The 27,717-nt window shown below is 35.4% G+C and overlaps 1 protein-coding gene across 1 annotated transcript in view; it reads left to right on the forward strand.

The window, feature by feature from the left end:
• The first annotated feature begins 10,801 nt into the window (after positions 1–10,801).
• LOC117707905 (uncharacterized) overlaps positions 10,802–27,717 on the forward strand; it is a 67,273-nt gene continuing 50,357 nt past the window's right edge. Inside the window, exons 1-8 of the mRNA XM_076932119.1 lie at positions 10,802–10,910; positions 13,666–13,845; positions 16,011–16,160; positions 18,003–18,044; positions 19,215–19,296; positions 21,919–21,996; positions 24,154–24,217; positions 26,142–26,327. Coding sequence (XP_076788234.1) covers positions 13,703–13,845; positions 16,011–16,160; positions 18,003–18,044; positions 19,215–19,296; positions 21,919–21,996; positions 24,154–24,217; positions 26,142–26,327 — 745 coding nt within the window. The 5' untranslated portion in view covers positions 10,802–10,910; positions 13,666–13,702. The remainder of the gene's footprint in view (positions 10,911–13,665; positions 13,846–16,010; positions 16,161–18,002; positions 18,045–19,214; positions 19,297–21,918; positions 21,997–24,153; positions 24,218–26,141; positions 26,328–27,717) is intronic.

The raw sequence follows: 27,717 nt of genomic DNA on the forward strand, positions 1-27,717 counted from the left end.
AGGGGCAGAATAAAGGGCAGATAAAAACCCTCATATGGGCAAACACAAGGGGGAGATAGGGATGGGATGGGAGTTGCTGTGGAGGGGTAACTGGGAAGGAATATCATTTGAAATACAAAATAAAATGATTGAGAAATAATTAAAAATTAAAAATCAAATGAGTTCAATATTTTTTTATTTATTTACTCATTTATTTATACTTATTCGCTTTACCATCTGCTCACTGCCCCTCTCCCGGTCACCCTTCCCACAAGTTTCTCCCCTCCTCCTTTCCCTTCTCCTCTGAGAAGGTGGGGCCCCCTCTGGATATCCCCCACCCTGGCACATCAAGTCTTTGAGACTAGGGGTATCCTCTTCCACTGAGGCCAGACAAAGCAGCCCAGCTAGAAGAACATATCCCATGTACAGGCAACAGATTTGGGGATATCCTCTGATCCAGTTGTTTGAGGTCCACATGAAGATCAAGTTGCTCATCTGCTACATATTTCTAGCACAGGGTTTAATGGACTGAAGCCTTTGGAGAGGATGGGACAGATGGTGTGGTTCTCAGGTAGGGACACTAATGGCATTTTGTGTCAAGCTAAACTGATACCTTTATTCAAAGCCAAAACACTGTCATCTTCATGAGACTAGTGCCAGTTGGCAGGTTTGCATTACAAAGCTAGTCCTGGCTTGGAGTTCGAAGCATTGACTGATAACAGCAAGATTTCTGATCCTAGCCCTAGTCTTAGTTAAATGCATCACACACACACACACACACACACACACACACACACACACACCTGCATTCCTGTGTGACCTGTGAACAATTGATTGGCTGATCTGTTTGAGCATGCTCAGCAGTAGAGAGCGCCCCTCTTACAGGACACTTTTCTATATTTATATAACATTATGAGCTAGAAGAATCTTCCTCCAAGCAAAGTAAACTAAGTTGCTCTGGAGCATTCATATCTGTGGTCCTAAGTTGACTTTTACTTTAACTAAAACTGCCTCGTGTGTGCTTATCCATCAGTCAGTCTTCCTGACTGGGGAACTTCCTCTTGGCTAAATATTTCTTATAAAGGAAAAAGCAAACAACAGTCATAATCAGATTTTAAAAAAAAGCCCAAAAGTTTAAAGATTAAAAATTCAGCATCACATATTGGATACTCACTATCTTCTGTGTTACAAACCTCACCATTTCACCAGATCTACTGTTAGCAGGACACACATTTTGTTATTCTGGTTCAGGGTTATCTATTGTCCAGGACTGTGTAGAACCCATAGTACAAGTAACTTCAAAATGTTAGAATTTCTCTTGCAAATGGACTGCACCTCAACTGTATGCTGTGTTGGGAACTTGCCAGGAACACTATCTCATGTGCTGTCAATCACTAACTTTTACCATGGACATTTCATGCTTTGGGCTTCTGTAGAAACTGAGGCTGTGCCCCATTATTGTGCTTGCCTACCTTATACCAGTTTTTAATACTTAGCTTCTCCCTAACACCCCTTCATGATTTCAAAACCAGGACAAAAAAATATAAGTCAGAAACCTATGAAGTTCTCATAATTTTTGTGTACTCTCATATCAAAACCAGGAAATCTTAGCATTTTAATCAGAGAATATAATTATGTTATTCTGCTAATTTGTGCCATTGGTTTTTACTATATTTTTTAAAATGTTATTAGAGTCACAGAATGCCTCAATACTCCTATAGTCATCTTTTAAAATTGAAAATTGTTTTGAAATCCACTTTTGTGTTAGATTCCAATTTGGGCCTGCCACTGGCCCAAATTCTACCATCTTTCTCTCATGCTCTTCTCCATTTTTGTCCTTGCAGTTCCTTCCAACAGGAACAATTCTGGGTCAGAGATTTTGACTGTGGGAAGGCAACTCCATCCCTGCACTTGATGTCCTGTCCCTCTACTGGAGGTGGACTCTACAAGCTCCTCCTCTCCCCTGTAGCCAAATTCACTCCATTTGAATCCTAACTGCCTGAAACACCCTGGGTCTTCCATTTTCTTTCAACTTCTCTGTCAACCTCATCAGACCTGCAGATCTTGACCATACAGACCTATGGCTTTTTACCATACAGATCTACTGATCTGCAATCATACAGATCCAGGATACTCATCAGAGACCTTCCACATCAGGATCATTGCAGTTAGCACCTTCTCAATACCTACTACAACAGGAACATCAGTGGCCCAAGACTATGGAGATGGCTAAAAAAAAAACCTCAAAAGAACCCAATCAACAAAAGCCAGAGCAATATGACACATCCAAAGTACAGTTACCCCACTACAGCAAGAACTGGATATTCTAGCACAAGCAAAACACACAAAAGAATAAATGACCATAAATCCAATTTTATAAAGATGATAGAGACCTTAAAATAGTAAAGGAATAAATCTCCTACAAAAGTAAAGGAATGGCAGATTTAGAAGGAATGAAGGAGTTGAAGGGTCCCAAAGAGTACATAGGGAGGACCCATGACCCAAATTGCATATGTAGCAGAGAACTGATTTATCTGCCATCAATGGGAGAGGAGATCTTGGTACTGTGGAGGCTTGATGCTTAAGTATAGGAGAATGCTAGGGCATTAAGGTGGGAGTATAGGAGTAGAAAGGACAGCGTTTGTGGAGGGGAAACTGGGAAGGGAGAAAACATTTGAAATGAAAATAAATAAAATAACCCACCAAAACTCACAAGAAAATACAATCAAACATTTAGAAGTCTTTATAAAAACAATTTCTTTAAAGATATACAGAAAAATACAGTTAACAGATGAGGAAAATAAATAACATTGTGCAATGCCTGAATGTGCAAATACAAGCAATTTAAAAAAAAAAAAGCTACAAAGTGAGGGACTCTTCAATGTGTAAATCATAGGAAAGAGAAGAGCAACTTATATACAAACATCACCAATAGATGCAGGAAATGGAAGAAAGACTCTGAAGCATAGAAGACACTATATAAGAAACAGATTAGATTTTCAGTCAAAGACAGGTAAAATCTAAAATTTCCTGTCACAAATGATCCAAGAAAACTGGGATACCATAAAAAAAAATACCTAAGCTAAGAATAATAGGAATAGAAGGAGAAGAATCCAAGCTCCCTGGGCCAGAAAATATTCTCCAAAAATCTTTTAAAAATACCCAACCTAAAGTAATAAATACCTATAAACATATGAGAAGCTTAGAGAACTCCAATTGTACTGCACCATAAGAAGTAAATCCTCCCATCAAAAATAATGAAAACAAAATATACAGGAAAAAGATTAAAAGAAGCAAGGAAAAAAAAGGGCACGTAACACCTATCAAAATTGCACCAGACTTCTCAACAGACACTGTAAAACTAAAAGGGCCTGGTCATATATCTTGCACTCTCTAAAAAATCACAAGTTGAGAACCTAAAATACAACACCAGACAAACCTCTTAATCACCATAAATGGAGAAAACAAAATATTTCAAGACAAATCCTAATTAAAACAATGTCTATCCACAAATCTAGTCCTACAAAAAATACTTGGAGTAAATTTCAACCCAGGATGATAACTATATCCAATGAAACAGAGAAAATAAGTAATGCAAGTCAGCAAAAACAGGAAAACACAAAAATTCACACACACACACACACACACACACACACACACACACACAAAATAACAGGACAAAATAGTCACTGGTCATTAATATCTCTCAACATCAATGAACTTAATTCCCTAATAATAAGATATATGCTAAAGGAATGCACAGAAAAGCAGATTTTTTCATTCTGCTGCATACAAGAAACATACCTCAGCCATAAAGATATACTTCAGAGTAAAGAGCTAAAAAATTTCCAAGTCAACAGATACAAGAAACAAGCTGGGATAGTGATTTTCATAGCCAATACAATAGATTTTTCACCAAAATTAATTAAAACAGACAGGGAAGAACAGTTCATACTCATCAAAGGAAAAATCTAGCATGATTCAATTTTAATTCTGAACATCTATACCCCAAAATATAATCACCCAAATGTTAAAAGAAACATTGCTAAAGCTTAAATTGCACATTGAACACAACACATTAATATGGGAAGACAACACCACCACATGCTCACCAATTTACAGGCTATCAAGAGAAAATAATATAGAGACACAATGAAACTAACATATATCAATTTGACCAAACAAGCATCAATAAACTAAAACACAAAAGAATGTACATTCTTCTCACCAACTCATGGATCTATCTCCAAAACTGGCCATATAGTGGCTAATACAAATTATCCTCAAACTGTTCCACAAAATAGAAACAGATCAAACATTGCTAACTTCATTCTATGAGGCCACAGCTACCTAATAACTAAACCATACAAATACTCTACAAAGAAGAAAACTCAAGATTGATTTCTGATATGAACACTGATGAAAAAATACACTCAATAAAATATTTAAAAACAGAATCCAGGAACATATCAAAGACATCATCAATCAAGATCAAGTAGGCTTCATCTCAGGGATGAAGAAAATTTAATAGAAAAAATGGATAAAATCTATCATATAAACAAACTGAATGAAAAAGTTACATGATTATATCATTAGACACTGAAAAAAAGATTTGATAAAATCCAACACCCCTTCATGTGAAAGGTTTTAGAAAAATTATGAAGACAGGGCATAAACCTAAACAAAATCAAAGCAATATTCACCAAGCAAATACTCACCATTGAGCTAAATGGAGAGAAACATAAAGCAATTCCACTAAAATCAGGGAATTTTTTTTTTGTCAAGGCTGCCAATTTTCTCCCTATTTGTTCAATACAGTACCTGAAGTTCTATTCAGAACAATAAGACAATAAAAGAGATCAAGGGGGTAAACTGGCAATGAAGAAGTAAAGGCATCACTATTTGCATGTGATAGTATGAATAAGCGAGCCCAAAAAATCTACTAGAGAAATTTACAGCTGATAAACATTTTCAGTAAAGTGGCTGGATACAATCTTAAGGCAAACAAATCAATAGCTCTCCTTTATACAAATAGTAAACAGACTGAGAAAAAAAATTGGGAAGTAACACATATTATAAAAGCTACAAATACCATAAAAAGTATGGTGGAACTTTAACCAAGCAGGTAAAAGAGCAGTATGACAAGGACTTCATGTTTCTGAATAAATAGATTGAAGAAGATATCAGAAGATACAAAGATCTCCCATGGCCATGTATAGGTAAGATTTACAGAGTGAAAATGATCATCTTAGCCCAACAATCTACTGATTCAATGCAATCCCCATCAAAATTCCAACCAAATTTTTACTCAAAAATGAATTCTCAATTTCATATGGGGAAATAGTAATTTCATATAGGGAAATAATAAACCAATTCTGAAGAATAAAAGAACTTTGGGAGGCATCACCATTCCTGACCTTAAGGTGTATAACAGAGCAATAGTGATTTTAAAATGAATGGTATTGGTACAGAAACAAGTTGATCAATGGATTCAAATCAAGGAACAAAAATAAACCCATATACCTATTGAAACTTCCTTTTTGATAAAGAAGCCAAAAGCATTCAATGTAAAAATAAAAGCCTCTTCCTCAAATGGTGCAGGACTAACAGGATGTCTATATGTAGAAGAGTGAAAATCAATCTATACTTATCACTCTGCATGAAACTCAGGTCTAAGTGGATCAAGGAACTCAACATAAAAGGAGATACACTAATTCTCATAGAAGAGAAAGTCTGAAATTCCCTTAAAGCATTGGTACAGGAGACAATTTCCTGAACAGAACACCAATGGCTCAGGCTCTAAGACCAGCAGTTGATAATTCATCATCATGAAACTGAAACTTCGTTAAGACACAGTAAACTGTTAATAGGGTAAATCAGCTGTTACAGATAGGAAAATATCTTCACCAAACCTACATCTGATATAGGACTAATATGCAAAATTTTAAAAAAAAAAAAAAAAAAAAAAACCTCAAGAAGTTAAACACCAAAACCCCAAATAATCCATTTCTAAAATGAGGTACAGAACTGAACAGAGAATTCAAAACAGTGGAATATTGAGTGGCTAAGTAGCACTTAAAGAAATGTTCAGCTTCCTGATTTTCATTTGCACAATGAAATACTACTGAGCTATTAAGAACAAGGACATCCTGAGTTTTGAAGTCAAATGGATGGCATTAGAAAATATCAATCCTAATTGAGGTAACACAGACCCAAAAGGACATGCATGGTATGTAGTCACTAAGAAGTGGATATTAACCAACAAAAGTACAGAACACCCAAGATACACTCCATAGAACTCAAAAGTTAACAAGCCTGAGGGACCGAGTGAGGACATTTTAGTACCACTTGGGAGGGAGAAGAATGTGATCATAGGAGGGCAGAAGGAGGGAGATACCCAGGTGGGAGAGGGGACACAGAGGGAAATGGGGAAATATGATAGGATATTGGGTGAGGCAAAAGAACTGACACCCTGAGGGCCAGCAGAATGGATGGAAACAGGCAACCTCAAGAGGTAGTAGGTGAGAGCACACTCCAGAATGTACCAGAGACCAGGGAGCTGAGAAAATTCCAGGACTAAAAGGGAGAAACCTTAGATGAGATGCCTTCCAGTGAGGAACGGGAACTTGTAGAGCCCTCCTCCAGCAGAAAGACAGGGTTTCAAGTGAGTGATCTGGTTGCCATCCCACAGTCAAAAACCCTGACCCATAATTTTTCCTGTCTGAAAGAACTGCAAGGACAGAAATGGAGAAGAGCCTGAGGAAAAGGAGATCAGTGACAGCCCCAAAGTGGGGTCAAGCTCAATGGAGGCTCCAAAGCCTGACACTATTACTGAGGCTATGGAGTTCTCACAAAAATGACCTATCATTATTGCCCTCCTAAACACCCAACAAGCAGCTGAAAGTCAGATGCAGATATTTACACCCAACCAATGGACAGATGCTGCTGACACTTCTGGTTTAATTAGGGAGAGGCTGGTAGAAGCTGAGGAAGAGGGCAACACTGTAGGAGGACCAGCAGTCTCAACTAACCTGAACCTCCAAGATCTCTGAGACACTGGACCACCAACCAGGCAGCATAAACCAGTTCATGTGAGGCCCCCAACACATATATAGCAGATGACTGCCTGGTCAGGGTTCAGTCAGAGAAGATGCAGCTGAACCTCAAGAGACTATAGGACTCAGCTTGTGGAGAGTTCTGGTGGGGTAGATGCATGGGGGGAATTTTTATTCTTATTGAGACAAGGGGAGGAGGCATGGGATGTGTAACAGTCAGAGGGTGGACAGAGAGGAGATAAAATCTTGAGTACAAAAATGGATTAAATAAAATTAATTCAAAATTAAACAAAAGTTTTAAAGTCCTTAATCATCAGGGAAAAGCAAATCCAAACAAATATGAAGTTCAATCTCCACACATCAGAATGCCTAAGATTAAAAACTGAAGAAATAGCAGATGTCTAAGAGAATGTGCAGCCAAGGGGAACACTTCTTTATTGTTGTTGGGAGTGTAAACTTGAACAATCACTTTGCAAATCAACTTGGAGATTTCCCAGAAGCTGGGGACAGTTCTATCTCAAGACCAAGCTACACCATTTTGGGGAATATACACAAATTTGCTTCAACATCCCACAAAGATTTAAAAAAATATCAAAGTGACTCTCAACTGTAGGATGGATAAAACAAACATCAGACAAATAAACTAAAAGATGTAGTATACCTAAGCAATGGCATAGTATTTATCTGTAAAAAACAAAGACATCATGAATTTTACAAGCAAAAAGCATCAAACTTGAGAATATCATCCTGAGTGAGGTAACTCAATCCCCAAATGACATACATGGTATGGACTCAGTTACCAGTTTATATTTGCCATAAAATGAACATACCATGTAACACTCCACAGACTCAAAGAAGCTGAACATTAAGAAACCCAAGACTGTATCTCACTTTAAAGTGGAAATAAAATATTCATGAGAGGTGGATGAAGGCAGAGAACTGGGAAGGAAGGTGATGAGAAGAGGTAATTGGTGGTTTAGGGAAATGAAAGAGAATGACAAGAGAGACATGATAAACGGCCATGAAAAAAATCAATATTTGCAACTGACTGGGGTGAGAAGATGACAGACATCTGCAGAATAAAACAGGGACCTGGGGCAAGAGAGGCATCCAAGAATCAAAGAAGGTGACCTTAGTTGTTCCTACACTGGGAATATGCAACCTGAAGAGGCTGCCACCTGTAGTCAGGCAGAGACCCCAGTGGAGCAATAAAGACATCATCCCACTCACAAAACTTTCAAACCAAGATTTATCCTATTAATTAGCAAGTCAGGCATGGGGGATGGAGAAGATACTAAAGGAATGGCCAACCAATAAGGAGCCCAACTTCGGATCATGTGCAAGCACTAATCCCCAACACTACTAATGATACTCTTTCTATTTGTGTGTGTCCAGACAGGATCTACTTTTCCTCTGAAAAGCTCTGCCCAGAAGCTGACTCAGACAGAAACAGACACCCACAGACAAACAATGGATAGAGCTTGGGGACTCTTATCAAACAACAGGCCCTGAATGGGATAGGGACTCTACAGGAAGAACAACAGAGTCAACTATCCTGGACCCTTGTGGTTCTCAGAGCTTTATCCCACTGAACCACCAAAGAAAGAAAATACAGGAGCTGGACACATGCCTCCTCACACATATGTAGCTGATGTGCAGCTTGGTCTTTATGTGAGTCACAAATAACTGGAATCGGGGCTATATTAAAAGCTGTTGCTTATCTGGGGGATGAGTTATAGCTGGGCTACTTTGATGGCTTCAATGGGAGATGAATCACTTAACCTTGCAGAGACCTGAAGAGCCAGGGTGTGTGTGAGGGAAATCAAGGGGCAGGGTAAAGAAATAAAGAAAAAGAAAAAGAATCACAGGAGTAAGAAGTTCAATTACAAAGACAAGCTACACGTGGGAAAAACCTGTATTTCCATGGAGGCATGCGAATGACAACAGCTGAAGTAAATTCACACCTGTACTACCCCTGGGAGGAACACGAAAACACTCTGAGAACAATTCTGTGTTTGAAGAAACTGACACTACAAGATTCACATCTAGTTTTCATGGAACTTTCTCACAAGCATTTAGGATTCTAACACAACTCCATTCTTGAACTATTTTCTGATAAACATGCATAACTGTTTCTATTTTCAGAACTTGAATGACTTACCATGGAGTAAGTATCCTCAGTTTACTTTACATTGTTCTAGAGTAACAAATTTATTCTGTAAGCATTGCAAAGTGAATTATATACAAGTTCATAATTTGTGATCGACAATAATGTTTGAAGACTAAATATTTTTCTTAATTTTTTAGTTAAGTGTTTGTACTAAGGGAGTAGGTAGAATGATATTTAAATACAAAGAGAAAAATATGTGTAATTACAGTCACTTCTAACTGACTGAAATACAGAAATCTTGCATCCACTGATACTTCGGTCATTTACCTCAATTCCCATATCAATTTCTATCCCAATTCCCAATCATTTCTATCAATTCCCATATTACAAAATTTATCCATACATATTTTTATGTTTTGAATTTATTCTGAAAAGTAATGAATATTTGTAGTGTTCAATTTCTGTAATGAAAATTGTAAAGACTTCTTTTCTAATCTGGGAATGAGGGAGCCAAAGGAGATGGAAGACCAGGAGAGCAAAGCCACCTAAAATAAATGAACAAAACTCAAATAACTCTTGAAAACTGAAGCAGGAATCACAAGGCCTGCAGATGTCTACAAGGATCCTCTGTATATATCCTAGAAAAATGTAAACAAGTGAGCCTTTGATTCTTTTGCCTTGTGTTGGGTCTTTTACTTTCTGTTGGCTTAGCTTGTCCAACTTTAATACAATGTGTGTGGTTTTAACTTAATGTATTTTATTTTGATATGTTATGTTGTTATCTCTAAGAAGCCTATTCTTTTCTAATGAGAGGAAGATATGGATTGAACCCAGATATGAGAGAAGGAATGTGTGTGTGTGTGTGTGTGTTAGAGAGGAATTGAGGGAGGGAAAACTATCAGAATGTGTTGTATGAAATAAGGATTTATATTTAATAAAAGGAAGGTGGAAGAAAATGTAATGATTCATCTTCAAAAAGGAAGAACAGGACCTTAATTTGAATCCTCAAACTTGAAATAATAGCAATAAACTAAAATAGAAGTGTATTTTATATTTATTTTAATGGTTTTTATTGTGAAGTTGTATATGATAGAATGACTTCATTTAAAGAATGTATTTTATACTTAACTCTAATGTAAAATAAGTATCATTGTGGTGGAAAAACTAATATACAAATCTTCAATGCTGTCTGATCTACCTATGGATGAAGCTTTCTGAATCTATTCAGTAAAGCACATTCATTTTTAAAGTCTCCTATGATATTTGCATGTTGGTCTTTAAGGTTCACCGTGTTAATGATGTTGCCTTTCATGTATACCTTTGATATGTAAAAAACTATTATGTATTGTGAATATTTGAAAATGAATATGCATTTCACAATGTTTCCTCCTTTTTATGAACAGTTATTACTGATGTCTCTCTGTGTCTGCCTATCTATCTATCTATCTATCTATCATCTATGTATCATCTATCTATCATATCGCACATATTTTTGTGAAAATCTCTTATTAAATAAAAATACTTATGGTTCAACAATTGTTAAAAGAATATAACAGACTTGTTACTTTGTCAGATATACCATGAGCCTTTGAGTCGTGACATCGTCATGACATCACAATGGCCTGCCACCCTAACTACCAAAGAATCCTCTGACTTCAGTGGCTTGTTTACCATCTGCAGAGTTCAGTTTGGTATTTAGTGCCTAGAAGGAAAGTGATAATTTCAAGTCTATTGATTGGTTCTTGACTCCAGGCTTCACTGTAAAGGTATGTATACAATTACTAAGTTGATTCTTATGATAGATGGTCTAATGGAATCAAGAAGTGTTTGATCTTGATTCTTTCCAATCATGTGGACTAACTTTTAACTCAGCAGTGTCTTCATAAAACGTTACTCATTAACAATATTCAGTACTAATACTCTAAAGAAAGTTGTCAGGTAAGAGGAGGTATGCTTTGAGCTTCCAGGAGAAAATTTTCTATAAGTCTTCAAAAAATACCTATCCTGGACATAAAGGATGATAATGTTCTAGACTACCTAATTGTTTTTACCCACTATGAACAAAAACTTTGGGTGTAAACTGGTCAGACTTCAACCTAAATTCTAAGAACTTTCTTGTTTTCAGCAAATTGTTATTTTTTCCTCGCTATGTTGTGTGTGTGATTTTTTTTTAAGTTTTCAGTATTTTAGTGTTCATTCAGATAGAAAGGAATCACTTATGAAACATGTTAATTTACTTTTAATTTTGAATATTATGAAACAGTTGGTATTATTTTTGTAAAATATCATTACATTATTGTGGGATGTGTGTGATGATAACTATTGCCTGCTGTTCCTGCTGACTCCTTGAATCTTGTGGGTCTTAAAGGCTTTCTAGGTAATAGCTGGTGTCTCTCTACATATTCACTGAAAGGTATGTTTTGGGCAGCATGATATTCATTTAATATATGTTTTAATATTCGAATTACATGGGCAGAGTACAGTAATGAAACCACCCAAAGAGTATCTATCAATCTATTTGGCTATTGATCTATCATCCATCTGTCTCTATATTCTATCTCTCACCTATATAACTTTTATATAAATATATATGGTTATGAAAATATGTTATACCTTACAAGGACTTGCATTTCAACAATTGCTAGAAAAAAATTTAAAGCCGCTAAGTATAAAAAAAGGAAACACATGAGTCATTTTAACAGATGGCATGAGCCTTAGAATATTGACATCACAATGGTTCTACAGTTGAACTACTACAGAGCCCTCAGACTTCAGTAGTTTGTCTACTAAAGGGAGTCACCAGTTTGGTGTTCAGGAGTAGGAAGGCAAAATAAAATTTTAAGTCCATTGAAAATTTCAACCTACCAGCCTCCACGGAAAAAGTATTTTTATAAATAATTAGATTATCATGATAGACTAATCATATCAGGAAATATTCTCTCTTCATTCCTAGAGATCATATGAGCTAGCTCTCAACTCAGCAGTGGTTTCTGGAAATGGTAGTCATTGTAGGAATATCCAATACCAATCTTCTGTAGAAACAACATTATTGTGTGAGGAGACATATTCTTTGATCATACAGAAAAAAGGATTCTGTAAATCTTTAAAAAAAATCTGTCCAAGTTATAAGTGAGGATTATTTTATATGCAACCAATTTTTTTTAACCACACAACTACAAAGATTTAAAAAAAATGTTCAGACTTTTTTGGTACACCCAAAATCTAATAACTTGTTGGTTTTCTTCAAATCGTTATAGTTTGTAACACATATTGTCTTCTTTGGAATCTTTCTAAATATTTGAATATTAATTCAGATAGACAGGAACAGCTTTCCAGACATGTTCATTTGCTTTCAATTTTCCTTCCCATGAAATTGAGTTGGTATTATGTTTTGTTATAACTTAACATTATTGTTTGAAGTGTGTGATGACAGCTGTTGGCGGCTGTATCTCTTTGACGTTTGGATTCACAGGAATCCTTAATGCTTTCTAATTCAAAGTTATGGTGCCTCTGTACGTATTTTTTGAAAGATGTAACATGTTTTTGCCAAAATTATATTTCCTTAAAGAAAATATGTATCATAAATATCTCATTTGTATGAGCAGGTCACAGTAAAGAAACCACCAGAAGATTTGCCATTCCAGTATTACAAGGAAGGATTTCATTAGGGATAAGAGAGAAATCATGTTCCGAAGCTGGTGGAAGAGTTCTGTGTAGAGAGAAAGAAACAGATTTGCCATGGCCTAGGCTGGGTAATAGAGAAAGAAGAATATCAGGAGAGAAAAATGGGGCTAACTTGAGTAGGAGAAACTTTGCATTCATAAAGATGGTGAGGGGACTTTATAGTTAGCATAGCACAGGAGATGGAGAGGTTTGGAGAGGTACAGAAATCTAGGTGGAAACCTTAAAATGTACAAGTTGGGCAAGACCAACATCACAAATATTTTTTGAAAGCTGAAAGGTTTGTTTCTTTGTTTGTTTTGCTGGTTTGACAGAGATCTAGTTTATTATAACATTTTTGACAGCTCAACTGAATATTAGGATCGCACAAGCAGAAGTCTTTGGTTTGAGTTTGTTTAGATTAATACAATTACACCTTCAGAAGACAATATATACCAGCCACTCATTTCTAAATTTTCACCATTCAAGACAGGAGTGTTGGAGAAGGGACAATCACTTTAAAAAGAAATTTCTGAAGGAAACAGATGTATAGGCCAATATAGGAAAGGACAGGTTGTTCACATGTATAAAAAGCAGTCTAAAATTTAATTTCTTACTATCCTTTTTATTAGCATATCATTTATGTTAAAAGTTACAATTATATTTTAGTATCACATTTTTATTTTTTTTTGAATTTCATAATGTGTACCATATGTTAACTGTTATCATCATAAATGTTGATATAATATTCCTCAGAACTTCACTTTCAACTTTATTTACTCCATTTTAATATCATGAACTCTTTAAAATTTAGTATGAACATTGGTCTTATAACTTATCCACTAAATCTTGTTCTGTTAGGTGGAGACCTGTAGCAGAAGAATCATATTTTATCTATATGGAAACCGTTGTTAAGGGCGACATGGGAGGACTACATAGATCCTTACTGTGCCAAGGCCCTGTGAAAATAACAATCTACAAAAAAAGGAAGAAAAAACATCTTTCCTTATTTAATGATGTTTTGGTTGTATCTAGTAACTTGTGAGTATATGCAACATGCATTCCTTACTATGAGAGGCTACACGTTAATTAAGCCTTTTTGTACAAAAATAACCTATGTCCTTTTACTTCATTTTTTAAAAAAAAGATTATAATTACGTTATTACTTCATGATCACAACTTCTCTTTCCTCTACCATGGTTTAGGTTTGGTGGACATGCTCCTACATGTTTCTCATTTGTTTTGACAAAAGTTTTAGACACAATTTTAAAAAATGAATGATTTAAGGTTCTATCGTGCTGCCAATGCAGTAAGTTTGGCTGTCAACCCTGGTCAGTCACTGTAAACTCACAGCATAGAAAATGGTAATTAGTGTCTTACTGATTATTTGAGCCAGGCTCAAAATGGGTGAATGGCCTGGCTGTCTTTTATTTATTTATTTTTTTTCTGGCTATCTTTGAATGTGTCCATCCTTCTTGTCATTTTTACTCAATCCACCTTCAATCTAAAGATGGAAATACATTTTTAAAAAAGATAGTAATCGACTCATTTGAATTAAAAACTTAATATATACTGATAGTGTACAAATTAAGTATAGTCGGTATAAGTAAGTGAAATTCACTTTGAGAGTAAAGAAAACTAAAATGACTGTTTTTCTTGAGAGGCCATTTATTTTTTCCACTTCTGTTATGTAGTGATAATAGGTAAAACTATTTTGAGAGTGTCATTTATTTTATGGAAAGAGCATTAGTAGTATCATAGGAGATGATTGTCATTATTACCATTTTCAAAGAGTATTATCTCTTATTAGACCTATTGAAATTAGTGGTTTTAGGTTTAGGCATTTCTTCTGAATTATGGCTCATATATACAGATATATGTATATTATATGTATATGTACAATTAGATGTCTTCTGTTGGAAAGACAATATAAGTACAAATGTTTCATATGATTGATACATGTGTTTGTAGGTTTGTGTGTGAGTGTGTATGTGTATCCTTTAGTAAATATTACATATTATACTTTAATTTTGACCATTCCATGTTATATTACACAGTGTGGAAAATCATTTTCTGTAGTATCATGTTTCAAAAACATCACTCATTTGAAAATTAGAAGGGCTTATATATAGGATTTTTGAATCAGGGTTTATTTTTGTGTCATATTGTCTCCTGAATCTGAGAGAAGCAGAGTCAGTATCTATAGTTTGGGACCAATATATTAGCTTAAGTGTCCAAAACAGAGTTATGTACCCAATATAACACATAAAAACCGAGAAAAATATGCAGTCTACCATAAAAAACAGAAAAATAGAGCAGTCAGGAATCTAGGAAGGATCCTGTCAAAAGATAAAAGCAAAAGAGAGCAACAAAAAATACATAATGAAAGAACTTTATGTATGTGAATTTTTCAAAAGAAAAACTCCATATAAAACATATGATAAAAATGGGAAAGATATGCTTACGAGATTATTATTTTGTACAAACAACTGATAAGATCAAAATACTTGATAGGCAGACATAATTCTAATAATTTGTTTAACATATTGGCATAAATAATCTTATTTTTGTATACTTGTATAAGACATGCATTATATATTTACTAAGGAAGCCATTGTAGTGAGCTGATGTGACTTCCTAATATATAGAGGACAATGGAAAATGAATTGTTTTCAGTCAGACAATATTTCTATATTATTTAATTTGGAAAAAATAATTAAATGTAATTAATTAAAATACAAAATTTTAACTAACATTTTTTGTTAAGGACATTAAGAAAAAAAGCAAAATGATTACTAATTAACAAAATTAAGGGAAGACATCTTGAAATACATGGCTTAATAAAATTTCCATATATATATAAATATATTATAATATATATATGTATATATATATATATATATATATATATATATATATATATATATATATATATATATACACCCATTCATAGTATAGTCATTCTAAACATTCCCAATCAGAAAACAATCATAGTAAGTCTATTTGTGTGCATTGAGAAGATCCTATCCAGTAACTACTTTCAACACATGCTTTGTTGAAGTCCATCTACCATGGCTTGAACTGTGCCTGAGTGATAAAATGGAAGATTCCTCCTCTGCTCTGGGGCAGAAGAACTGGGGATTTCTACAGGCGATTCCAACTACAATGCAAATCAAGCTAACAGAGACACTTGATTCTCTTTCTAGGAAAAAGAAGAAGTTTAAGATAAAATGTATCATACCACTGAAAAACCTGTGGGCCGTGGATGATGTGATCTTTTACAGGGGAAACAAAAACTATAGTTCCACGACCCTTTACCTGTTTTGGCCGGATGGAAAATTTTTTGCTACTTTTGGGTAAGACCTACAGTTTGGACCTGTATTCACAAGAGGATAGCTATAGAAAGTGATGGCCAATTAATGATTCATAATTCATAGTTTAAACCAATTGAACTAATCCAATTGAACAGAATGTATGCAAAATAAGAATCCATTTTAGTCTAATTGTATACAGGTTGCCAACTCAAATTTTCCCCTTATATATATGATGACTCTAGTGTGTTCCCCACTTGGGGAACATCACTTTCAGTGCTCACAAGAAGAGATTCCTGATCACAGCATCAGAATCAACCCTACATATCACCAAGTACCTATAAGTTTTCCTGCTATATTATTTTCTATTTTACTGACATTAGATAAGTTTTATATACACAAACACTATATATATGTATTCATATTATATATTATATATCATATATACAGTATTATATATAGTATAGTATATACTATATATGTATATATAATGTGTGTGTCTGTGTGTCTGTGTGTCTGTGTGTGTGTGTAGGTTGAAGGGCACAAGCATAATCCACCCTTCTGATAAAAATGTTTGCACCCAGAGAATAGAGTGGGTGAGCAGATAATGGTAGAAACATGGTGCCAGTCTTTGGGCAAGAATCAGTTCATAGTTACATAGGAAGTCAGCTTGAGTTATAGATGTTAAAACCATGGCAAAAGGGAGGAGAAAGTTCTGTGAATGAAAGATTTTACAGCATGGAAAATTATTTTCAGAAAGAGGAACCAATGTACACATAATTTACAGATGTAAAAACGATACCTGACATAGGGTTGTGAGCATGGGGAAGAGTAATAGTGCATTGGGTAAGGGTTGCTGTTTGGATAAGAAAAACATTGAGCAAGATAATGTTGATGACTATAAGACACCATAATTGTGTCAAATATCAATGAGTTCTAACAGATTAAACATAAAATTTGCAGTTAAAAAATGTTAACATTGCGAGTTCATCTTTAATGCATCTTAATTTAGAGTATTACAAACTGGAATAGTGGTGGGCTTATTAATTTGTACCAGGATAGTTAATGTGATGCCTCACACAGATGAAACACTAGTTTCTAGGATCTCCTGTCTTATATGCCTATTCTGTAATTCACATGAAGAAATAAACAATATTTATTTTCTTAATAGATGTTCTCCCTGGGTTAAGTGTGTTTTAACCAAAGGTCATATAACTACACTGTGTTTTAGTGTGAATAATGATTCTTTTCTATGTGAACATGACCTCATGATAAGAGGATACTGTCTTTTTTTGTTTGTTTGCTTTGGTGGAATACCCTTTTTTTAAAATTATTTTTTATTAGATATTTTATTTACATTTCAGATGTTATCCCCTTTTCCCATGCCTCTCCACCCAGAAAACCCAATCCCATCCCACCTCCTCCTGCTTCTATGAGGATGTGCCCCAGCCCATCCACCCACTCCTACCTCCCTACCCTCAAATTCCCAGACACTGGGGCATCCAGCCTTCATGAGACCAAAGACCTCCTCTCCTACCTATGTCCAACAACTAACTATTCTTTTATATATGTATATGTAAATGTATATGTATATGATGTACATGTAACTGAAACTAGGAGTAATTGCTGGCCCAGCCATAGTCACACAACTCTTGGAACATAGTCAAATATTCACATTCCCAACTAGCTTTCAAACTACATTCAACTTCCTGTCATACAAGTGTTCCAGGAAAACATGTCATTCAGAAAGGCAGTCATGTGGGTAATACCATCTACCCCTGCATCCTCATGGTGGTCATTGGCTTATAATAATTTTTATGTGCATTAATCTTAAAAGTCATATCATTCTCAAGCCTCTAATCCTGTTCTTCACTTTTAACATTACAGTTCAAAAGAACAGAAAGATCAGTGGTACTATTTTCTCAAAAGGTATTTATCTTGTGATTATACTTTAATTCTATTTAATTCTGGGAAATGCAGTTTGCGCTTTATTTTTTCCTTATAAGTATATTTGGTAGATTGTCTCTAAGTATGTTGTTCATTAGATGATCACTGTATACTGCTTTAGATTCTCCTATCTATCACACATTTCATTCAATTGTGAGAAAGTTCTGCATTCATTGCCTCCTATTTATATTGGAGTAAACAGTACTTTTCAGTCTTACTTTAAAGTTCATTGCACAGATGTTACTCTAGCATGTCCATTCAAACCATCTGCTACTTCCTCCTTTGAGGTCAAGCAGATTTTTGCTTTTTGCTTGTGTAATAGTCACTGAACTTTCTCTAGAACCATGGAACTTATGGACTGTCTCAATATATTAAGGGAATTTACCATAAAGACTTACATTCTGTAGTCCAAATAACCCAACATTGGGCAGCTGTGAATGGGAAATCAAAAAAATCTAGTAGTTCTACAGTCCATTAGGCTAGTTTGTTTCACCTGATTTTCCATATAAACTGGAATCCTGAAGAAGTAGATATCAACAGATGTGCTGGCAGTAACTGCGAACAGGCAAAGAAGAATGAGTCTGCCTTCTGTCAATGTCCTTATGTAGACCTCCATCAGAAGGTGTGGCTCAGATATGTGTACCACCATGCCTAGATCTGGACCTTGCTTTGTCCCAGGCCGACCTAGCCCTCAGAGATCCACTTCCATCAGTCTCTAGGGATTAATGGTGGGTGTGCCAATTCTACCTTGCCTTAGACCTAAGTATTTTATGGCACCTATGCCTCAGGATATCCATGTCAAGGTCCAAGTCAAAAGCTGTGCCTTTCAGCCTCAAGATCTGAATCACAGGTGTGCGATTCATTTCTGGAGTGTAGTTCATTACAGATGTAGTCAGATTGACAACAACCTTGCAAACAAAATGTTCTGAGGACTGGCTGTGCTTCCTAGACCAATGTATTATTTATTATCTGACCAAGGCTTTGGTTCTGAAACATTTTTAAATATTCCCTAATCCAATAATGCATATTGCTAAACTGATTGTCTTGTGTTTAACACTAAGATGGTACTTATAAAATGTAAGTGATTAGCTTAAAAGAAGCTACTAGCAAATTAATTTTACTATGTTTTTTGTTTTTATTGCATTTCATCAGGTCCATTAATAACGCCAAGAGGGGTATGAAGAAAACATTCTCACTGCAGATATTCACCGAGAACATACCAACTTGTGACAGTGTATGTGAATACAAATTCAAAACTGATATTTCAAGTTCATGACAAGCAGACAGACAGGCAGTTTGTAGAACAATGGAAGATGGAAACATAAGAAGAGGGTAGAGGGGAGAGATAGTAAGAATTTATGTATATGGAAAATCTGTAAGTGTATGGCATGCACACATGTGTCTTTTACATGTGATATATAGAAAGAAAATTTAAGCAAGATTGATCTACCTGCTAAAGCAAGAAAAAAGAGGAAGTATTTTTTCTTAAATGACTGAAAATTAAGTCAGGTGGTTGCAACAGCATACATTTCCAAACCAAGCATTATTATTAGAATTAAGCTGCTTTATCCTCTTGAGTTCTTATTTCTTATATATTGACTTATATGTTGTTCAAGAGTTATTTATTTTAAAATATTTCTGTTTAGTCAAAAATAATTATATAGGATAATCAAACTATCTTAAGGAAAGCAAAACATTATCAAGAATTAATTTCCTCCCCAGAGCCACATGGATCATAACTTTTGATCTCCATACCTCTGTCCTCTGCTCCTTCAGTATATCTCTTACTGTGCATCCTCACACCTGCTTTGGAAGGCCCAGCATTTTCCTACATGCCCTGATGTCTTTTAGTAACCTGTTTTGAAATTCATACCTTAGTGACAGCTAAACTTCACTGTTTCACATTAAGTTTATTAATATATTAATTTCCACATTTACAGGATTTTTATTTTTATCTGAGTGCATAGTTCCTTTTATATACATTAAACATATTCTTTGTATCTTTGAACAATTACTAATTTTTACCTCATAGTAGGAACATGTGGTCTTTCCTAAGGCTGATTTTCTGAGAATTACTTACATAACTGTGAGTCAAGAAATATTTTAACATGTAAAAAAGCCTCCCAGCTTTTTTATTTTCATGCTTTAAAAACATAATTTTAGAACAATTTTGTTTAAAAATAGTCTGTCTCTGAAATGTTTCTGTTTTATAAATAACATCACCATCAAGAAGAAATGCACCCATCTTTGCAAACATTGATTAGATCTTAATATATTTGAAATGCTCTGAGAACACAATATTTTATAATAATGTGAATTAAAATCCTATGTGAATTATTTCTCTAGCTTATGTGTGGTTTTATATAATAATACTTTGTTGTTTTATAATTATACAGATGTTTTCACATATTCAACAAAATATCAGAAGCTTTACTTTAATTTATTATGCTCAATCTGTGAGTGTGTGTGTCTTCATGCATGAATATGTGTGCTCATGTATGTGGGATTCGAATGTGTTCTCCTAGAATATATGATTTCTGAGTCATAAGCTACAGTTTCACCTTTAGATGACTAACTCTACATTCTGAGCAGATGCACACATTGGTTCCTTCCTATTTACATTACAATGACAAGAACAGAGCTCTTCTTACACATTCTAAGATGTTTTTGCATAATTGTTAGTCTATAGATAGCAAGATGTAAAATCAGTTAGTGTGAGATGTCCTCATTGACAAAATTCAAGTAAACTGGCATGTTATGACAGGGTCTTGGAGGAATATTCTGCAACACACACACACACACACACACACACACACACACACACACACTTATTTTCAGGGTAATAGGTTATGCCCAGCAGTTAGAAGACAAGTGAAAGAGATGGCTAATGAAGTGGTCTTGGTTCAAAGTTGTTTATGGATGGGGGGGACACTGTGTTATGTTTCTTACTTAAGAGATTGTTTCTGAGACACACTGCTTATTGCATAGCTGATACTATAGAAACTATCTTCATAAAGATATACCTATCTTCTCGCTGTCATATACTTTGGTAATGTAATAGAATTTCAGTGTATCAGTGGTATCTTCTCAGATGCACATCATTTGATTTCATGCTATTTTCTTCTTGCTGACTTCATAGGTCTCTGGAACAGATTCTAAATATGACAGGCAGTAGAGAGCTAATAATACAAGCACCTTGCTTGTTCTTGGCAATTTTAAGTGATGGAATAATTCTAAAATATTTATTTTGGGTTCCTAGTTCTATCACCATTACTTATTTCAGTGCAGTATATCTGTATATCATGTAACGACATACAAACCATGATGTGGAGAGAGTACTCATTTGTCTTTTGTTTGTTTTGGTTTTTGTATTTCTTTTGTTTTTGTCATTTGTTTGCTTTTTTTTTCAAGTGCAGGTGCTATTTATTCTTATTTTTTTAGAATTGACCACATGCTATGCATGTAAAGAAAGGGTGTATAAAGATGGAAGTCTAGATGGAGAGGAAGCAAAGCATTTTGCTCTGTGTTAACCACCCTCCCTGCTTTCCACTGCCATAATTCAAGAAAAATCAGATTACTGTGCTCTTGCACCCATGGCTACTTAGTAATCCTTTATTATATACAATATGTTATAAACACAGTTATGTTTATGTTCCAAGTACCCACATAGTTAATTTTGTTATAAATATGGTAGTCTGATAGTCTTCCACATTTAACTCAAGCAAAGAAAACAAGTTGTTCATTCTATATTAGAGTTGCCATTACATATTGTAGATTATAGTAATGATTAGACAATAATTTTGTAATCATGAAGTTCAAAGTTATTTCATACCACTATTCTCTTTACTTTTCATAGCCTTTATTTGTATCAACAACAACCATCGATAAGGTGAATGATATAATGAAGAAGCTACTACCAATGATTAGAGTGCCTGTAAGTGATTTTCAAGTTACTTTGAGTTAAAATTAAATTTTGTTTTTGAGATCCGTATATGTGCATGTGTGTATGCAAATAAATAATACATATGAAACTTAATCATGGCAAATTTACCAATCATATTTTACAAGCTTTCCCCTTGGAAACTGAAAGCATCTAAAATATAATAATAATCTTTACAGGGACATTTTTTAAATTTCTTGTCCATAAAAATTAAAATTATAGCCCAAGGATATTTACCTATACTTTTACTAGACACTAAAGATGCATCCCAGCAAAGTGAGATTATTTGGTCATATGCATATATGATAATTTAAAGATGCCAATCTTAAAGACAACAAGATTTTTCTTTTTTTCATTTTTCTTTTCTTTCTTTCTTTCTCTCTTTCTTTCTTCCTTCCTTCCTTCCTTCTTACTCTTCATTAAAATATTATTTATTTATGGTATATAAATCCTCTTCTCTCCCATTTCTTCTTGTTTTTGTTTCTCTGTGTGTGGAGGTATAAGGTATAAGTGTGCATATTCTAGTGTGGTGTTGTGGTTTTTAGATCTGTAATAAATGATATTTTCTAAGTTCTTTCTCTCTGCATACATGACTGTATATTTGGTCTTTCTGTTTTTAAATGTGCATGTGTATCTGTCTATTTTCTTCTCTCTGTGTCTGTGTCTGTCTCTCTGTCTCTGTCTCTGTCTCTCTCTGTCTCTGTCTCTGTCTCTCTCTCTCTCTCTCTCTCTCTCTCTCTCTCTCTCTCTCTCTCTGTGTGTGTGTGTTAATTGAATGTGTGTATGTTGCTCTCTATCACTTCCTGTGAGTTTGTATGATGACTCTCTGAATGTCGGTCTATTTCTCTGTCTCTATGTCTTTTTCTCTGTCTTGTCTCACTATTTCCTTTCCTCATGTGTTTCAGTGGGTGTAGGTATGAGTTTCTGCTTGAATGGACTTTTATCCTCTGGTGTAATACTTAAGAAATCAATGGGACAATATCTTGATTGTTTTAATCATGAATTAGTGAGAAATACAATTAATGATAAGACCAGTTAGAGCATATTATCATTTTAGTCATTCCTGGAGGTTTCTATTTCTTTCTTTTCATTTATTATTTAGTTTTTTACACTCCATATTTCATCGACTGCCCCACCCCCGACCACCTTCAGAGTGTTCCACGTCCCATACCTCTTCCTGGCCCCTCCGTCTCCATGAGGATGTCCCCACCACCCATCCTCCACCCCACCTGACCTCAAAACTCACTGGGATCTCCAGTCTCTTGAGGATTAGGTGTATCATCACTGATTGAACACAGACCCGGCAGTCCTCTGCTGTATATGTGTTGGGGCCTCATATCAGCTGGTCTATGTAGCGTTTTTGGTGTTTCAGTGTTTGAGAGATTTCAGAGGTCCAGGTTAATTGAGAATGAAGGTCCTCTTACAGGGTCATCATCCTCCTTAGCTTCTTTCAGCCTATCCCCAATTCAACCACAGGGGTCAGCAACTTCTAATTATTTCAACACAATGTTCTATTTATATGAGTATTTCAAATGGATCCATTACTCGTTGTGCAACTTTATTAAGTTGTGGAACTTCTTTCCAGTATCTGGCCTATTTTCCAGGTTAGACACACCTTTGTCCTTTCCACAGACTGGCTACCTCTGAATGAAAACCAGTGATTGTGTGTACTCCTAGGCACCTTCAAAGCCTCTCTGTTCTTGTCTATTTTTCTCATGTTGTAGAAGTAACCATACCTTTCAAATGTTCTTTATTAACTCATCATTATCACTGTGAGTAAATGACTCTGTGGGTACTAGGTTGTATGCTCATGCCAAATCAACCTTCAACATTCCACTGAAAGACTGGAGAGACCTATGTGAGTAATTTGATAATAGTATTGTCTTTGTTACTATTGATGGCAGAATGCAATTTCTTATTCTACTGTGCAATAGAACAAGGTTTCCTCAGAGAGGAAAGGCAAGTACCCTAGTGTTTTCCTCTGAAATCAGTCCTGATGACTCAAACCTGTGGTCAAAACACATGCCATTGATACTGGTCCTAATAATTTCCCTGCTAGAGAGCTTGGAAATTATAAGGAAAGAAACCACTAAATTCCTTAAGATTCTACTGTCAGATTATTTATGACGGTTGGTTCTTTTTGGCTCCCAGCACATTGAAGATTACCAACTGTGGTTCTGTCCTGGCCATGAGAAAGCTCCAAGAGCACTCCAAGGTAAGTAACAGGAAAATCTAAGGAAGGACTAGTTGGGTTCTGTGGTTTAAGCCTGAAGTCTCAATGTTTTCATTATTTAGTCTTAAACATAAGTACACACTAAAGCAAAATTACTAAACAGTTTTTCATTCATTATGTTCATAATTAATAATTTTAATAGAGCCTTCTGGCACATGATAACATGTCATCATGAAAGAGTCGTAGGTCTGATAAAAAAAGAACTGAAATTCTCTGTCTTCTATTTGAGAAGTATTGTTTTTTTTTAATTTTCCTAAAAAGAGAAAAAAACAAAACTCTAGGTATATAGTTTCTGAAGAAAATAATTGAAAAACAATCATTTGGTAATCATTACAGAAAAGCCTACTAGCAGAAGAAATTTTTCAGTGATTCACAACACCCATGTGATAGCTAATAGCCATCCATAACTCCAGTTTCAGGAGATCAAATTCCCTGATCTGACCTGCTCTTGAATCAGGCTCTCAATGGTATAAAGATATACATTAGAGCAAAACAGTTACAAATAGAAATAAGTCTAAAATTAAAATGAAAACAAGTTCAAAGAACAATTCACTGACTAACAAACTTCAGTCACACACCTTTTTTCTTTTGTGAGTGTGTGAAGATTTTTCATAAGCAGTAAGAAATCTGGAAACTTTAAAAACTGTTATTTCCAAACTATGTAGATTCTGTTTCATAATAAAGATTGTAAATGTATACATATCTATGACTCCATATGAAATATTCAGTTCACCTCTCCCTATGACCAGTAATTCCTCCAATGAATGAGAGAAAATTATCAGATTATTGGAGACTTCCTGACTGAATCACCAGCTATTCCTTCTATTGCCTTTTTGATTTCTTATTAACTAAATTATTGCCAAATAAATAATAGTAGTAAAGTGATCAAAAGCATTTGGATAAGATGTAAAATTGTGAGATCATCAAGAGCACTTGCAAAGTTGATCTTTTAAAAGCTAACGGAAACATGAATTTCTAATGCATAAAGTGACCTTCAGAAGTTGTAATATCTTTTGGAGATGAGAGTTCCTCCAGTTTTGCGGTGACAGCCACTAGGCAAGAATTGCCTCTTTCCATCTACAGACAAATTACTGTCCAGAAAAGGAAACACTTGCAGAATAGTCGACTAATTATATCTGCCTAGACAGAGTAATCAGCTCTTAATAATTCTGCATCACTAAGGTCTTTCAGATGATTCTGGGCCAGAAGGGTGAAGATTGATGCTCCAAAGTTCGGTAGTATAGGGGCTTTCCAGGTGTTCAGCGGTCTCTATAAATTGGCTAAGTTTTAGAAGCTATGCTTAGTGCTTCCCATAATTTCAGTTAAATCAGTCATTCTGGATTTCTGACGGGGTTGAAGACCTATAGTCCATAGCCAATCCTGGCTATTTACTTTGCGAGAAAAGATCTGAGTGGATGGTTTTCAGCTGACATTCATTCTAAAGCCAAGAAAAAAGCCAGGTTCAAAACTAAGTGTTTTAGTTAGGAGAGATGACAGAGGTTCTGGTTAGTCAACAAAATGATGGACTGGGTATTAGGACTATCTTGTACTTCACTGGTACAATTAGGAATAATTATGCTCTAATTGCATTTTGAGAAAAAAGTTTTATTTTAACAGGAAGGGTGAAGCTAGGTGATGAGAGAGAGAAAGAGAGAGAAAGGGGGTGGCATGGAGGCAGATGTTCACGTGTCTCCACCAGTCAAAGATAGTTGATATATCTAGGTTGGGTATTGGGTTACACTTCTGACTGAGCATTACCAAACTTATAAACCCTTTGATTAACATTTTAAAAATGTATAAGAAGAATGAGACACAAAACACAGCAGTGTGTGCTAAATCCCATTGGCAGCTTTGCTCATGCTCATTATTACTAGATTCAATTCATATTCTTATTTTCTTCTTATAGGCCACGAGTGTCCACATGATATTATACTGACCAACCTTCAAAATAACTTAAGTAGGCTGAACTCAAAAATGTTCCCTGCTTTTCCTGCCTTGCCTGGGCTTCTTGTGAATGACACATACTTGGATGCACAGGGACAATTCATCTTAAAGCCCATCTTAATGTACTCAGCTAAAAGCCAGCAGCAATGTGAGTCCTCCACCTTCCTTCAAGTACCATCTCAGTTCCCATCTCAATTTGGCATAAGATATCAATGCGTGTTGTCATTTTTTTTTTGGCTTGGGGAGGGGCACTGTACAAAACAAAACAATATGGCCCAAGTACAGCTTGAGATCACTATATTGTTATATGAATCTTGGTTATAGGAAGACCATTACATTTGTTCTAGATAGTCAAAATTAACTGGTATGCCCAGACACTATATACACTTGAGTGTGGGTGCACACATCTTTTCTCCCATTAGAATATGATTATCCTTAGATTCATGATCAAAACTGAAAAGGACCTAAGAACTGCATTTAAGCTATTGTATTGGAAGAGAAACAGAAAAGCTGTATGTATGGAATTGAAGATAAAATGTTTCAGACTAAAGTAGAAATAACTTTAGTCTCTTAGGTCAGACTCTAGTCTTCTTTTTTTTTCTAATAAGCTATTTTCTTCATTTACATTTCAAGTGTTATCCCCTTTGAAAACACCCTATCCCACCCTCTCCCCCTGCTTATATGAGGGTGTTCCCCCCAATATTCACCCACTACCACTTCCCCATACTGACATTCTCTTACACTGGAGCATGAAGCCTTCACAGGAACAGGAGCCTCTCCTCTCATTGGTGTCCAACAAGGCTGTCTTCTACAAATACAATTGGAGCCATGAGTCGTTCCATGTGTACTCTTTGTATAATGGTTTAGTTCCTGGGAGCTCTGGGGGCTCTAGTTGGATCATTGTTTTGTTCTCGCTATAGGGCTGCAAACCCCTTCAGCTCCTTCAGTCCTTTCTCTAACTTTTCCACTGGAGTCTCTTTGCTCAGTCCAATGGTTGGCTGCGAGCATCTGCCTCTGTATTTATCAGGCTCTGGCAGAGCCTCTCAGGAGACAACTATATCAGGCTCTTCAGCAAGGACTTCTTGGCATCCACATTAGTGTTTGGGCTTGGTAACATCATATGGGATGGATCCCCAGGTATTGTAGTCTCTGGTTGGCTTTTCCTTCAGTCTCTGCTCCACACTTTGTCTCTGTATCTCCTCCCGTGGTTATTTGGTTCCTTCTTCTACGAAGGACAAAATTATCCATCCATATTTTGGTCTTCCTCTTTCTTGAGCTTCATGTTGTCTGTGAATTGTATCTTGAATACTCCAAGCTTTTGGACTAATAGCAACTTATTAATGAGTGTATATTATGTGTATTCTTTTGTGATTGGGTTACCTTACTCAGTATGATATTTTCTAGTTCCATCTATTTGCCTAAGAATTTCATGAAGTGATTTTTTTTAATTGCTGAGTAGTACTCCATTGTGTAAATGTAACTCATTTTCTGTATCCTTTCCTCTGGTGAAGGACATCTGGGTTCTTTCCAGATTCTCC

This window comes from Arvicanthis niloticus, chromosome 4 (genome assembly GCF_011762505.2).
Source record: "Arvicanthis niloticus isolate mArvNil1 chromosome 4, mArvNil1.pat.X, whole genome shotgun sequence".
Taxonomy (NCBI): Eukaryota; Metazoa; Chordata; class Mammalia; order Rodentia; family Muridae; genus Arvicanthis; species Arvicanthis niloticus.